This window comes from Microtus pennsylvanicus, chromosome 3 (genome assembly GCF_037038515.1).
Source record: "Microtus pennsylvanicus isolate mMicPen1 chromosome 3, mMicPen1.hap1, whole genome shotgun sequence".
Taxonomy (NCBI): domain Eukaryota; kingdom Metazoa; phylum Chordata; class Mammalia; order Rodentia; family Cricetidae; genus Microtus; species Microtus pennsylvanicus.
The window spans coordinates 84881192-84896867 of NC_134581.1; the positions used below are offsets into that span (position 1 = coordinate 84881192).

Genomic DNA, 15676 nt, shown 5'->3' on the forward strand with positions numbered 1-15676 from the left:
CATTACTGCACCCCTCTTCCTGGGAACCAGGATCCTGATATCCAACCACATGTACACTGGAGCTTTGAGTACTTTCCATCCCCATTGTAGTCTTTCTTCAATAGACCCAGACCCTGGAACTGGGGTGAGACGACCTGCAGGTTTCCTCCTTGTAATCGCTATATCATCGAACAAGTAGAGTTAGCTGACCATTGAATGAACTAGTCAAAATAGTTGACAAATGATTTTTGGACTTTCCCTTTGATTTTGTACTACCCCCTCCCTGATTTTGTGGTTTTTCCTTTAAAAGAGCTTGTAATAGACAAAGCAGGCGTCCTTCTTCTCTCGAGGCTGAGGGACCTCTGCCATGGCAGAATAAAAAGTCCTCTTGCTATTGCATCAACCGTGCTGACAGCGTCTCTTGGGGTGACCTCCTCCTTGGTGGGGCTTTAGGGCCCAACAGTACATGAGTGTTTTACCTGTTGTACATATGCATGTTCACCATGTGCACACCTGGTACCTGTGGAGGTCAGAAGGCAATGGGTGCCCTGGGCCTGGAGTTACAGAGAGTTGAAAGCTAACACATAGACACTAGGAATCGAACCTGGGTCCTCTGCTAGAGCTCTTAACTGCCGACTCAGTTCTCCATCAACACAACAAACGTCTTTAATCTAACTGCTTACACTCATCTCCCCAGGATATCTCAAGGTATCTTCTGAATGTGTAGCATCTCCTAAGCTCAATGGTTTAAAAGACGGGACCCCAGTGGGTGAATCAACTCATTGGAAGGTGGTTAGATCAGAGGGGTCCAACCTCAGCAGTTTATCAACTCAATAAAGGTTCATAATTTGGTGGCATTATTAGGAGGTGGGGCCTGGTTAGAGGAAGTAGGTAAAGAAGGTATACCCCAGCCCCTTCTCAGCTACCTCTCCGTCTCTCTGCTTCCCAGCGGCCATAAGATAAGCAGCTCTGTTCTGCCTCATGCACCCACCATGATATTCTGCCTCACTAACCCCCAGGAATGGTAGAGCTAAGTGAGCATGAATGCAACCTTTAAGCACAATGAATCTTTCCTCCACTGACATTGCCTTGTTAAGCCACAGCAGCAATATACATCTCTCTGTCCCCTTCTTAACATCCTGGCCGTTACCAGCTTAGCCTAAAGTACCACAACCTACACCTGGAATACGCACTTATCTCCCATCTAGATTTTACATAGAACTGTGCACACATCATGGATCAAAGGATACACAGTATTGTGTCATGAACCAAGAACTAAGAGATAAGTGAAAGGACATGGAGGGCCGATGCAGTGAGTTGTGTGTTATAGGTAGTGGGAAAGCACAGGCAAAGGTCGCAGCGGATGAGAGACTGAAAGAGAACCAGGAAAAAGGTAGATGATAGAGATGAAATGAAGAGGTAGGTCATGTAGGCCATTGGAAGGGATTCTGGTTTTATCCAGAGAGCTATGGAGACTGAAGCAGAATTGGGGTGTGCTATGAAATATTCAGGTTTACACTTGAAACTGTGTATCAGAAGTTCTCTCTGAATAATTTGTCACCCGTTGGTGCTGATGGGCCATAATTTAAATTTGTGATTGATCAATGTCAATTACTCCTAAAGGACAAGAAGTTTCTTTAGGATTGAGATTGTGTCTGTTGACAGAGGTTTCTGTCCCACCCGGTCCTGCAGCCATTCAGTTCCAAAGAAACACACAGAGGCCTACATTAATTACAAACTGGTTGGCCTATTAGCTCAAGCTTATTATTAACTGACTCTTACACCTTAAATTAACTCATAATTCTTGTCTGTGTTAACCACATGGCTTGGTAACTTTCATCAGCGAGGCATTCCCATCTTGTACTCTCTGCGTCTGGGTGATGACTGCAGACTGGGCCTTTCCTCTTCCCAGAATTCTCCTGTTCTGGCCTCCCCCACACCTATACTTCCAACCTGGCTACTGGCCAGTCAGCATTTTATTAAACCAATACAAGTGATGAATCTTTACAGGATACAAGACCATTGTCCCACAGTATGTGTCTTTTGTTTTTGGTACTAAGGATTAAGCCCAGAATCCTGTACATGCTAGGCAAGTGCTCGACCACGAGCTGCATCCCCAGCCTCTTGTGTTTTGAGACAATCTCATTATGTAGTTCAGGCTTGCCTCAAACTGAAGATCCTGCATTCCCAGTCTCTCACTTGCTTAAGTTTTTATTCAGTTATCAAATCACCAAAACATAAATCACAGTAAATTGCATGAGTGCCCAATAAATATTTATTGGATAAATAATCATGGGACTAAGCATGAGAATTGAAGCCAGTGTCTGTTAAGTTCACTGGCGACTGTCAAAAGTAGCCTGAGTTTACAGATGAGGCAAAACTCAGAAGCAACTGAACAAGAAAGTGAAGAAAAGAGAACAGACAGACAAAGCGAAAGAGCAGCAGCGGTGTCAAGAGAAAGTTGCTTGTTTTCATTCTGCTGTTGGCATTACTGCTATTCCTCTATGCTGAGAAGACAAAGAAGAAAAATATTGAAAAGAACAGGGACAGGATATAACCTGATAATTGTAGCTAAGGGAATTTAAAAATGCCAGCAAAGGGGTAAGGAAGCAAAGATATCATGAAGGTTAGTTAACTTAAGCATGACTATACAACGAGTTGAAAATATTTGAATCTATAAAGATGCTGGCGGTCTAAAATAAACTACACCTAGTTAGGAGGAGCAAACAAAAGCAAACTGTGTAAGCAGAAAGACAGTCCAATAAGCTGGCTCCTTTAAAAAGTAAGGTACAAGGAGGGGAATGGAGATGTTTCTAGAATAAAAGAAACTGAAGATAAACCAATCACAATGTGCAAATCTGATGAATTCTGACTTTAAGGAGAAGCAAGTGAAAAACTAAACATGGACATTAAACCATCTGAACTATCATGTATGAAGTGTGGTTATAGGACTGCTAGGTTTATCTTCATTTGTGGGCAGGCGAGCACAGTCCTACAACTGCAATACTAGTGGAAGACAGACAGAAGAGAATCTTGAGATCCAGGCCAGCCTGGGCTACACAGCAAGCTCCTCAGTTAAGGTATAGGGATAAAACTGAAAGTAAATAAATAAATAAATATTAAAGAAAAATAAATAAATAAATCATCTATCCTTCTGTTTTAGACATGTTAACTAGACGTTCTATGCAAAAGAAAAATCTGCAGTGTAACATGAAGATAGAATATTTGTTCCCGAGGAAAGAATGTGTGCACTAAAGAAGTGTTATGTTTAAATCAAGAGACAGTCACTAAAATATATCTGGTCTACCTCTGCCATTATCTCGATTTTATTCACTCAGTTTTCTTAAATAAATAAGATCCTGAGAAAAAGTGAGCTACATAAAGGATAGGATGGAGTGTTTGAGTTACGCATTCTAGATTTTAAGAAATAAGATTGTTTTCTCAGCCGGGCGGTGGTGGCGCACGCCTTTAATTTAATCCCAGCACTCGGGAGGCAGAGGCAGGCGGATCTCTGTGACTTCGAGACCAGCCTGGTCTACAGAGCTAGTTCCAGGACAGGCTCCAAAACCACAGAGAAACCCTGTCTCGAAAACAAAACAAAACAAAAAAAAGATTGTTTTCTCTGCTTATTTTTGTGTTAGAAAATAAAACCGTAAGGATTTGGATAAAAAATTCTTTAGACTCGAAGCATCCCAATAACTAGAATGTTGAAGTACGGGGGCCTCTTTTCCGATCTTATCCTCAGCAATTCCCAACGCACTGGGGTCCTTTTTTTTCTTTTCAGGCATGTACATACCCTCCCTCCCTCCCTCTCTCAAAGCGCCAGCTAATAATTTAAAAAATAAATTTTTATTTTGTCAAGAGTACGCTCAGAAAAAGAGTAATAATAGTGCGTTCTGGGAGAGAGCACACTGTGCCGCGGGAGGGCTGCGGGGGCACCGGTCAGGACGCCCTGCAGCGGGTGGCAGGGAAGGGAAGGCAGACCCACGAGCCGGGCCAGCGGCGCCCCAGAACCCTCCCTTCCACTCCGCCAAGGGCGGCTGGAGCACTGAGCAGGGCCAGCCCCTTGTCCCTCGGCCCCGCTAACATCAAGGGAACCAATGCCAAAGCTTCCGCGCCACTACCCGGCGGGTTCCCACTTCAGCTCCGCGCCCCATACTCCGCTTCCGGGCCCGCGGGGGAGGGCCAAAAATAAACACGCACCAATCTCTATGTAAGCGTGGAAGACGTCTGGCTTCTACGCCAATGAGAGAGCTGGTGGGCGGAGCCAGGGGCGTGGGCTCGCTCCGGGATTTAAACTTGAACGGCCGACCGTTAACGACAGCATTGAGCGTGAGCGTGGGCGATTTGTCCCCCGTGTGATTGCGAATCTGTGGTCCTCACTGGGCGGCGAGGAGACGACCCAACCCGCGGCAGCGGTGGTGGCGGCTGGTGACGAGCGCGGAGCCGGCAGCGGGGGACACTTCCTGGGCCAGGGTGCGGCGGAGGCCCGTGCTCCTTCCCTGGATCGCCGCGCGTGGATTTGCGTTCCCCTCCCTGGCCGGGCTCTTGCATTCAAGGTAAATCCCGGCGTGGGATGCCTGGGGCAGAGGCCGCCCAAGCTCCTCCAGGTCACAATGTGCACCCTGTACGCGCCACTCTTGCCCGGAGGCTGAGCGAGCTGACTGAGCCCTCGGGGCCAGCGTGGAGGCTGGGGACCGGTCCCTGGGGAACCGGCACGCCCACGGCCAGATGGTGCGACCCGTGTTTTTGTTCGAAGAGCAGGGAAGTCGTCTCACGTTCGGGTTACAGCCTTCCATAGCGTTTGCTTAGGATTTAGGATAGCGGGTAAAATTGAAGGACCCGCTCTGTGTGACTGTTTCCCGGGTAGAGATAAACCTTAGAAAAGCTGTTCATTAATAATGCAAACAAAAATATTAAACAGTGCCCTTTCATGTTTGTTAAGTTTTTCAGTACGCGGTGCTGATGAAATTCACGCTAACGCTTGTACTGGGTAACGAGATTTCCTAGAAAGCAGGCGTCATTCGACTGGGAAGTTAAATTACACAACTTCAGTTATATCCGAATCCAGGAATTTAAGAGTTAAAAATCCCACCCTCCGAATCCTTTCAGCTGTAACTAGGTAATAACCCTGGACCATTACACTGCTTAAGATTTTTTTAAAAAAGAAATAGGTATTTTGGTCATTCACAAAATATAAGATTGGTGGTTTAGCTTCTGTGTAAGTTTCTCTCTAGCTGGTGAGATTGTCGTGTTTTATTAGAATCAAAAGAAACTGACCATAACCTGTAGACCTTATGAAAAGTTGCACCACCACATTTGAGGGGTAAAATAAAGGGAATGTAGTTTGAACACAAAGGACAACAGCTTATCAATGTTTTGTAAACATGCCATTTAAAAGTCCTCTTGGCTTTAGTGTCCACAATCGTCCCAGGCCAGCTCCAGAAGAGAGACAGGCGCACACATATTTCAATTAAACTCCAAAACCTTTTTAAATGGAGAAAGTAAAACTTAAGCCCTTCTTTACATTTCTCCAACATCACTCCTATCTTTGAGTTTTAATATTACTTCAGTGATTTTGCAAATATACATTCTGGAGTATTCTCATTTGCTTTTTCTGAGATGCCTATCAACCATAAGGTCACTGAATCATTCTTTTAGATTCAGAGCGTCTTAAAAGAACTTTATTCGAATTTAAAGCCTTAGGCTCTGGCTTCTATAGACTCCTGAGCAGAACACCTTTTAGTTAGGGCTTTGGAGGGGGACTTTTTAAATATGGGCTATTTCTTAGTCTGTTTTTCTTTTCTAGGTTTTTCCTTTTGGTTGACGCAAGTCAAGGCAAGCCAAAATATGGTAAGAAATTGCTCAAACAGATCCCAGCACCCAGTGATGGCTCACAACTGCCCAATCTTAAGATGCCTTCTCCCAACCTCTAAAGACACCCATGTGATACACACACATACAGACGTTTAAGACTTGAAAATTAAAGTACAAAGCAACTCTTTTTAGAATGTTACGTTAACCAGAAATGTTAGGTCACTTGGTATCACAGTTTTGCGAGCGCCTCTGCTAGGCTGTGAAAGCTGTGATCATGTGGCACCACTTCTTCTGCACAAGTTACCCACTTTGTCCTCTAAACCTGGAACTCCCACAAGTCTGTGATTATATACTCCACCCCTAGGAGCTATGGGACTTAAGGCAGCACCAGATTACTGTAAATATTGTTCTGTCCGTGTGTTCCTTGTATTGAGCAGTATCCAGATACAATCCATTCTGAGTCTTGAACATAAAAACAAACTAGTTACTGGCTGATTGACAAACATTTGGGTTTTATAAACAAGTCTAGTAAACTTGAAGAACACTTGCAGTGACAGTTACTAAAGTAGGAATCTTGTAAGTTCGTTTGCTATGGCACTGTTACAAAGGACAATGCGTCAAGAATTTCGTATTTTTGCATATTAGCAGTGCTTTTGCTACATAATTTTCTTGCTTTTAAAACTTCTTAGTGACCCCGTAAGATATGACTGACATACTGGCTGACCTAAATTAAACTTCCGTCGCTTTGTGGTCACACTAAGTATGTGCTAATTTCCAACCCTAGAAAGGACTTGTATTTTCTACCATGGAATCAAAACTTTTTCTTGTTTGGTTGAGGAGTTTCTTATAGCCCAGCTGGCCTTGAACCTCCAGCTTCCACCCAAAGGCTGGGATTATAGGTGTGTGCCAGTATACCTGATTGGCTCAAAACAGATTTTACCCCTTTGTCTCCCAGTTCTGCAAAGTTGAACTTCCAGAACTTGGCCAACAAAATCCAAAAATGTTTTGACATCTCTAAAGGGTCATAAGAAGAGTGCAACATACATTATTTTTCAGAACCTAAAATATCTACTCTTACCCTTGGTAGAAAAAAATTGCCAGCCTCTACACTAGCTGCCTCATTAAAAACATACTTTGTGGGCTGGAGAGATGGCTCAGAGGTTAAGAGCACTGGCTGCTCTTCCAGAGGTCCCGAGTTCAATTCCCAGCACCCACATGGTGGCTCACAATGATCCATGAGATCTGGCGCCCTCTTCTGGCCTGCAGGCAGAACAATGTATACGTAATAAATAACTAAACATTTTAAAAAAGACATACCATACTACACTGAGGTAGATTCCAAGAAGCATCACACCTGGCACTAAACCCATCTATCCAATCTTTAATTGGTGGAATTTAATAAGAAAGTAAGACACTCTGGCAAAGATCTTTCCCATAAGTGGTTATCTCATTTGCCTTGAAAAGGAACAAGTGTGAGATGCTGTTGACTTAGCAAAAAAGAGAAAAGAAAAAGGAACATATGATATTTGTAATATCAGGCTTTAATGAATTTACATTCAAGGCACAGATTTCCAGGGGTATAGCTAACAAGTGCTTTTTGCTTTTTCATTTCATAATTCTTTTGGACAGGAATTAGAGAATATTTAGACCCTTTACTGTTTAAGACTTGTTAGGTCTTTTTTTATGAGCCAGTCTTTAGAATTTTAGCTGGTTGTTGCTTCTTGTCCTGGTAGAGAGCCTAGCTTGTTGGGCCTATACAATAGTGTTACCTTCTGCATCTATTATACAGACCCTCTTTGTTGGAGTCTCTGAAACATTATTTTCTTCTTCTGTGTCAGCACAGTCCCTTTTGGCCTTTGTTTCTTCCTTGTGGAATATATGTGGGTGCTCAATGCGTCCTCTACGTACAAAATGCTGGATCCGGGATTCCAGTCCTTGACATTTAGGGCGATCCATGAGGGGCTTATATGTGCGCATTCTCACTCCTTCTACAAAGGCACTAGCTTGCTTTATGACAGAGGGCTTAATGTTTCTCCATTCTGTTACTTCATCTGTCTTTGTTCCTGCCCCACATGTTATCATGACAGAATCTAGTCCTTGTAGCATGCTATATAGCATGTGGGTTTTTACAGCATGATTAGCCCATAGCTGTTGTAGGTGGGTAACATTGAATTCCTGAACCTCGTGATCATAAATCCATTTGGTATTTTCAAATTTGCAGTCATACAAAACTAGAGGAAATTCAACAGCCATGCTAAGGAAAAACAAATGCAAGAATGCACAGCAGTTAGCCAATAGTTCCTTTTTAAATACCAAGCTTTAGTTGATATTAAGGGGATAAGGAAGATCTACTAATGCCAATGGTTAGTAACATCTAAGAAAATACAACACTGTCTTAATCTGGAGCAACTCTGACTTCATTTTAAAAGGAAGGAAAAAAAAAGCAATGATCAATTTGATTGGTATTAAGTTAATGTCAGTGGCAACAAATGACCAAGATGTGGGTTGATAATCTGTAAGACGCTCTGGCTCCCCATACCATAAAATTTAAGACTGGTTATTTATCCAGATTTGTTCAGCCTAGGAATGAACTACTGGTATCACTGTTTAGCCACAGCCTGTTCACAAAAGAAAAGCCTCTTTTCTACCTTCCCTATAATTTCAGAAGCTGGGAATTAGAAGCCCAGTCCAAATATCTATTTCCTTATTAATGGAAAAATCTAGTATATGTTCATAACATTCTACAAATCAGAAGTTTGTGAAGGGAGCTGGGGAGATGGCTCAGTGGTTAAGAGCACTCACTGTTCTTCCAGAAGACCCGGGTTCAATTCCCAGTGCCCACATAGTGGACTACAACCTTCTGTAACTCCAGTTCTAAAATATCTGACACCCTTTTCGTGGTTACCAGATACACAAGTGGTGTGCAGGCATACATGCAGACAAAACACCCATACACAAAACAAAATCTAATAGTATAAAGTTTAATGAACCACATTATTATTTCAGTAATCATGGGAAAGAAAAGAATGTATTAGTTTGGTTTAACTTACCTATATTGAGGTTTCTCAGGATTTTTCTCTATGTTTAACAATTCATCAATAATCTCTGGCTTTTCCATTCCTTGGCCAATCAGGAAGAGGATAGCCATCATACACCGAACTTGATGATACAGGAATGCCTGGCCAATCACTTCAAATTGACATAACTGGAAAGGTTCTTGCCTTCTCTCCTCACCCAGAGTCTGAGCCACTAGTTGTACTTGTGCAGACAGAATAGTCCTCTGAAAATTAATCACTCCATTGGCCACATCCATTTTACACAAGTTTCTGAAATCATGAGTGCCAACATACTTCTGAGCTGCAGAATTCATAGTTACAATATCTAAATCAGCACGAGGGAAAAAATAGCGGTAAGTCCGCTCAAGGCAGCTAAACCTAGCACTGAAGCTAGGCTCTACAGGGGCCCAGGCCAATATTCGGATATCTGCAGGGAGCACCCGATTGAGAATGTGGGTATAACGGATCTCTTTAGCAACATCATCTGCTTCATCTTTTAAGTTAGAATCATCTGAATCCCTGCCCCTTGGAAACTGAGAACGTAGGTCCAGAGAAATCACCTGTAGAATTAAAGAGAAACTGTTTCAGAGATGATCTAAAGACTCAGTATGTACACTCAGATTTCCATTATTACATGCTTTGAGAAATAAGGTATTGGCCCTTACCTGACCAAAGGCACTAACTCCTTTGTCTGTTCGACCACACCGGTGATAGTTGGATGTCTGTCTGCTTTCTACCAGTCGGGTCTTGGTTAAAGCCTCAAACAGTTTCTCTTCAATGGTATTGCTTGTGTTTTCCTGACTGGCAAAGCCTTGGTAACCCCAGCCTAGGTAGGCTATTTTTAGAGCTACATGTCTTCGGCCATGAGCACTGAAATCAAATGCACGCTTAGCTTTTCCAGAACCTAAAGGATTTTCTCTGATGTTTGAGTCTTTGATACTATTGGCCTGTTCTTTCTTAAGTCTTTTTACTTCCTGCTCCAGTTCCTTTACTCTGTTTAAAAGTTTCTCAATCTGGTTTCTGTCTATGTTTTCAGCCATGACAGCCGTAGGAAGAAATCATGCAGGTCCTGCATGGGAAAAAAAAAGGTGAAGTAATACATCAGTTCCAGTGCCTGGTCCTTTGGAGATGTTAGTGTCACATGAATGAGTTATCATCTAAGCTGCACATGGCAGTGCAATCTTATAGCCCCAGTACCTGGGGGCACAAGTTCTAGGCCAATTAGGGGTACAGAACAAGATACTACCTTGAGAAAACAAAAGAACATTCAGATTTAATTTGATATTAAAAGTGTAGGTTTAGATTGCCCAAGGTACAGTTTAATTAGTATGGATTCATCACTCAGACACTGTCCCTTTACATTCTATCTGGCTACTTCACATAGGAAAAGGGAAGGATGCACCTATTTTTTAAAATTTAGGGAAATGCCTCAATTTCATTTCTCTATTCCTTACTAACCAAGATGATTCGTTTAGAATGTTTTCCTCCCTATAACATTTCCTCTTGACTTCTCAGTAATTTATACAGTATTTTTAATAGTGACAATTACTTATATGACTACTTCTGTTTCTATTGTTTTATAATATTTCAAGTAAGTGGCATATATATTGTTATCTAAAGTTCTGTTTTGTTTTAAAGGTGGCCCAATAGAAGCTGTCTTAATTGAAGAAATATAATCAATGATTATATTTCACATTAGAAGTAGAACCTGGAGATAAATTTTTCTTTAAGCAGTTGTAATGGCAGAAAAAAGGTAATAACTACTAGCTTTTTTACAACCAAATTTCTTTCGTTTATAAAAGATTTCTATAACAGTTATACAAGAGTTAGTGTGACATAATTTAGATCTGGAAGTTGAAATTTCTCATGTATTTCAGTAACCAAACAGCAATACCACAGTCTGAACACTTAGGTGGTTCTAACTAATTTATGACTGAAATTACTTGGATAGCATTTCTACATCTGTTCTAGGGCTGACTGTGACTAAATGGTTCCCTTCTAATCTTTGGAGTTTATGATGAAAGATTAAACATTAAAATCTTACAGGTGAAACTAAAATTACTAGAAGAAATATGGGGAGATGATGTTTTTAATATTACTAAACTATCAGAGAAAGCCTGGTGGGGAATTGAGCTTAGAAGCCAGGCAGTGGTGGCACTTGCCTTTAAATCCCAACATTGGGGGGGTGGGGGGGAGAGAGGAGGATCTGGTCTGGTCTACAAGAGCTAGTTCCAGGACAGGTTCCAAAGCTACAGAGAAGCCCTGTCTCAAAAATCAAAGACAAAAAAAAAAAAAAGTGAACTTAGAGCTTCCTGTATGATATGCTGGTCAATTACTCAGTCACTAAGCTGTATCCCTAGGGGAAAGGCATTGCTAAGTAAAACATGTTCAAGTACTTGAGAACAATTAATTGTGGAACAGTCTACAAGGATTGGAAAGTTTGATGGTATACTACTGTGGAGGAGTGGAAAACTCACAGGTAATCCCATCTTGGAAATTGAACCTATGCTACATGCTTATGCAAGTGTGTAAAAGCTTACAAGGTACTCACTGTACTTTAATTAACAAGTGACTATAAGTCTAGTGTCAATAAGGAACTGGATAAATCTGATACAACATTAAATGGTAAAGTAGTTTTCATGTGCTGCCAGCTGAATCACCACAATTCAAAGTTCAGAAAGATTTTGTGCGATGTTCCTCTCTAGTGAAAAAAAATTTAGTGTTAATACGGAAAATTAGAAAACTGCTAAGAAACTGTCTTTTAGAGAGAAGGTTCATCAAGGAGGGAAAATCCTTTGAAACTATAAGCATGTATTTCAACTTCAAGAGAAGCATAGGGAAAGCAAAGTAGCAAGCAATAGATAAAACTACCTTGATCCCAGTCAGGAAACCAACCACTAGGTGTTTAGGTGGTTGAATTTTATTAGGACAGATTTGTCTTATACATATACACAGAGTATATGCATACATATGTGTGCTTTATGTATGTGTACAGCCCATTATGTTGATTTTTTTGATCTTCAGGTCATTATCACTTAGGAGTAAAAGCAAAGACTCAGTGTGATTCAGACTGCCAAGGTACGATTCCAGCTCTGCTGTTTACTACCTTTGGGCAAGTTAACTTCCTAAAGCTTCCTATGAAAAAGAACTCATCCTAAAATATAAGGATTATATGGATTAATAAACATGAATAATGCCATATGCATAAAGCATCCTCTAAGCATGTTATATAATGTTCAATAAGCATCATGTTCTATTACATGAAGTCTCAAGCTTTCCATATGCCAGAACTCAGCCCATATCATAGGAGCCACTAAATGTGATGTGGCAGTAACAGTGTAAGAAAAGAGTAGACATGACAGCAAGTAATAGAACTCTAACACAACTATTGAATTTATTATTGCTTTGGATTTTCCATTTGACTATAAAATTGAGACAAGAATGAGCAATTAATGAGGTGGAAACTGACCAGTTGTTATCTCTTACAGACAGCCTTATAATGTAGAAGAAGCAATGGAGCAACTGATAGGATCCGGTGGACAAAAATGGGCCAGTATGGACCCAGAAGAACGAATGTTAGCTGCTGCTACAGCTTTTACACATATCTGTGCAGGGCAGGGCGAAGGAGATATTAGGAGAGAAGCCCAGGCTAGCCAGTATGATCCCTACAGTAAAGCCTCAGTGACCCCAGGAAAGAGACCTACTCTGCCTGTGCAGCTGCACTGCCCACACATCAGAAGCCGCGTCACTTCATCAACATTTTCAGAGGCTTCCCAAAAATGCAGAAAGCCGGTGATAAAGAGAAAGGTTCTGCGCAGAAAGCCAGATGGGGAAGTACTAGTGACAGATGAGTCTGTTATCAGTGAGTCCGAATCTGGTACAGAAAGTGATTTGGATCTCTGGGACTTACGACACAAGCTGATGAACCTACAATTTCAAGAAGGCACAGAATCCCCAAATGATGCTTCACAGAAACTTAACCTACCACATGAATATCAAGTTAACCTATCACGTGAATATCAAGGAATTTCACAAGAAAACCAGCTCATTTGCTATCTGCGAAGAGAAGAAATGGGCCCTCCTGTTTATGAACAAGACTTGATTGTTGCCAGCAGACCCAAATCCTTTATTCTCCCCAGGCTGGATCAGTTAAGCAGAAACCGGGGCAAGATAGACCGAGTAGCCAGATATTTTGAATACAAAAGGGACTGGGATTCAATGCGGTTTCCTGGTGAAGATCATAGAAAGGAGCTACGCTGGAATGTCCGAGGACAAATGCTTTCCAGAACAGAACCCCAGTCCAAGCCTCAACATGTGTATGTTCCAAACAATTACCTAGTACCAACTGAGAAGAAAAGATCTGCCCTTCGGTGGGGTGTCCGTTGTGACCTTGCAAATGGTGTCATGCCTAAGAAGCTTCCTTTCCCTCTTTCTCCTTCTTAAGTCTTTTTTACCTGTCTCCTTCCATCGTTTTTAGGATAACCTAGTTCTTCCTCTCTCTCCTTTTAAATACAACTGACTAGAAAAGCATGCAGAACACAGGGTAAGGACTTCACTGGTCCTTCCTATGTCACATTAGGTACCATACGCCACTTAGATTTCTAAACTGACATTCTCAAATGCAGCAGTTTGGGGGTTGGGGGAACTACCTGAAATGTGAATTTTGTCAAAGTAGTAAGTGCCATTTTGAAAAGACTTGTAAACTGTGGTGTTTTTTTTTAGTGGGTATTAAGCTCAACTATTAAAGAATTTGGCAAATGATGAGTTTGAACCTTGTTTTAAGTACTTCCCTGTGTAAGAGGGCCTCAGCCAGCTCTAGGCCATGATTCTTCCTCTGATCATCTAATGATACTCAAAGTTTCTGTATATAGTCTGACATGAAGACACAGAAATGAACTGTCTGGGTACAGATCAAAACACTAGTTCTGGGTTTTTGCTAGAATTTACATTCTTGATAATCCAGTAAGGAATACCTAAAGATCAGAGTTGTCTATTTCAAGCACTAAATGTGGGCCTGAAGTTTTTATTAAAGTGTTTATTCAAAAAGGAAAATAAACATGAATAGTCCTGGTCATTGCTAGTTACTGAAACACTCTCCAAACAATATCTGAGGCTAGAGATAGAATACATTGACCCAAGGGCCACCCACAGCTGGACATGATCAGGAAGAAAGATAATCAGTAATAGCTAAATGCTGTGGAGGGACTGACTCCAGGAAAGTAAAATCTGCAAACTCCAATAGTACATCTGAGCAAGGACGATGCCACAAATGCCTGGGGATACAAATTAAGGACCTTGTAACTCAGCAAGATCCATCATACATGCAGAGCACAAAAAAAGTTTTAGACTCAATTCTAGGTGCAAGATTAAAAATAGAACAGCTTTTTCAAAACAGTTGATTTAAAAAAAAAAAGTTTGCCTGGACCCAAAGTTCAAATTAAATCAAAGGGGTTTTGAAGGTATGAATCCCAGTTTAGCTCCTAAGCATAGATAAACCCAGTCATGAGGCAGATTTAAGTGGGATGACCCCAAGACTTGGCCCAGTACACTAGGTTTATCAATGAAATTTGGAAGGTGGACCCACAAAGGAAATTCCTGAGTGTACTAAGCACCCACCCTAAAATAGTAAGCCTCGGAGTGTTTGAAGTTTACAAAAGGGGGGTGGGGGGTGGATAAACATTTCCTCGTGATAAAGGGTTCAAAACGCGCTACGATCATTAACTCTGTATAACTAAGTAAAGCGTAGAGCAAAACCCAAAATAAACTAGTTTCTGCCACGACTTCCTCCCATACTTTCTTTACTGGGCTACACTATTGTTAGTATTTGAGCAATTCAGAGGCCCTCTACGCCAGTTGCAGAATCTAAGCCCCGCTGGTGGGACCTATCTCCAAGAAGTCCCAGACACGACACACACGCGCGCTGTCCAAAGTCCCACCTCATCCACCGGCGCCTTCCTGAAGCCCTTAAGTACCGGGGCAGGAGATAGTCACTTAGCTTCCATTTGCTCATTCCTCTCTAAAACTCAAAACAGCCCACCTGGAAGAGTGCATACTTACCTTCCGGTCATCAGCTCGCGGCCACGCGACTAGCAGGAAGCTGAGACTTCGTGTCTCCAGTAAGCATGCGCCGTCTCACGGGAGGCGCGCCTGCGGTTCTGGGAAATGTAGTTCCGAGGTCTGGTGGCCGGCTTTAAGCCAAAACCCATCGTAAGCACGGGTTTCTGACTCAGCCCTGTCTTTACCCCAAGGCACAATCAATGAGAAGAACAAATGACGAAATTATAATTATGGTCTAAAATAATTTTTTTAATGCTGACTAATCTATATAAAAACTAGGAGATTGAAGATCGTGTTCCAATCTTGCACATCGTTTAATTAACAGAAATTTAACATTGAGAGTAAAAGACATCTACTATTAGAATGGTAACGTAAAGGCTAAAGGGAAATGCTATAGCCTGAGTGAGACTGTGACAGTGCAGAGCGAAGGAGTGCTGCTTCAGCACCACGGAGAGATCATGGCGACAGTTTTGCTGCTTTTCTGTTTTTGTCGTTTCTAGAAATGTTGCCACGACTCTTAAAATTCCAGTCGGAAAACATAAAATTCTGGTTCATTGGTCCAAACTTAGCATAAGGGATTTACTCCCGAGCTGTGCAATAATATATGATGTAGGTAGTGGTGACCAGTGTTGCTTTAACGCGACCACACCTTAGAATAAAAATTAAAATACGTGTATAGGAGGGCACATCAGAGAAACCCAGGGATGAGACAGATGTCTGCACTTGGATTCTGCTTTCTTTCCGAACCTCCAGTCAAATCCCTCTGT

General features: G+C 41.8%; 2 protein-coding genes across 6 annotated transcripts; one reads left to right on the forward strand and one right to left on the reverse strand.

Moving 5' to 3' along the window:
* The first annotated feature begins 4256 nt into the window (after nt 1-4256).
* On the forward strand, nt 4257-13613 carry Hyls1 (HYLS1 centriolar and ciliogenesis associated). 4 transcript variants are annotated; one of them, XM_075966383.1, is made up of 4 exons: nt 4257-4538; nt 5789-5832; nt 10491-10605; nt 12341-13613. In XM_075966383.1, exons 3-4 carry the CDS (start codon nt 10592-10594, stop codon nt 13293-13295), a joined length of 969 nt encoding a protein of 322 aa, XP_075822498.1. In that variant the 5' UTR covers nt 4257-4538; nt 5789-5832; nt 10491-10591; the 3' UTR covers nt 13296-13613. The 4 variants fall into 4 exon arrangements, with proteins under 4 accessions (XP_075822498.1, XP_075822500.1, XP_075822499.1 ...); XM_075966385.1 differs by lacking the exon at nt 10491-10605 and having other exon boundaries at nt 12341-13437; XM_075966384.1 differs by lacking the exon at nt 5789-5832 and having other exon boundaries at nt 4403-4538; nt 12341-13437.
* On the reverse strand, nt 7320-15084 carry Pus3 (pseudouridine synthase 3). Of its 2 annotated transcripts, none has more exons than XM_075966381.1 (4): nt 14910-15084; nt 9518-9921; nt 8847-9412; nt 7320-8050 (listed from the first exon to the last, which is right to left on the reverse strand). In XM_075966381.1, exons 2-4 carry the CDS (start codon nt 9890-9892, stop codon nt 7549-7551), a joined length of 1443 nt encoding a protein of 480 aa, XP_075822496.1. In that variant the 5' UTR covers nt 9893-9921; nt 14910-15084; the 3' UTR covers nt 7320-7548. The 2 variants fall into 2 exon arrangements, with proteins under 2 accessions (XP_075822496.1, XP_075822497.1); XM_075966382.1 differs by having other exon boundaries at nt 14789-14914.
* Between the last annotated feature and the right edge of the window lie 592 nt (nt 15085-15676).

Bases quoted from the DNA above. Each gene is read 5' to 3' on its own strand.
- Pus3 (XM_075966381.1), bottom strand. From the start codon at position 9,892: ATGGCTGAAAACATAGACAGAAACCAGATTGAGAAACTTTTAAACAGA. The intron at 9,413-9,517 runs GTAAGGGCCAAT...TTAATTCTACAG, and splicing joins GAGTTAGTGCCTTTGGTCAG to GTGATTTCTCTGGACCTACG. The intron at 8,051-8,846 runs GTAAGTTAAACC...GTTTTTCCTTAG, and splicing joins CCTGAGAAACCTCAATATAG to CATGGCTGTTGAATTTCCTC.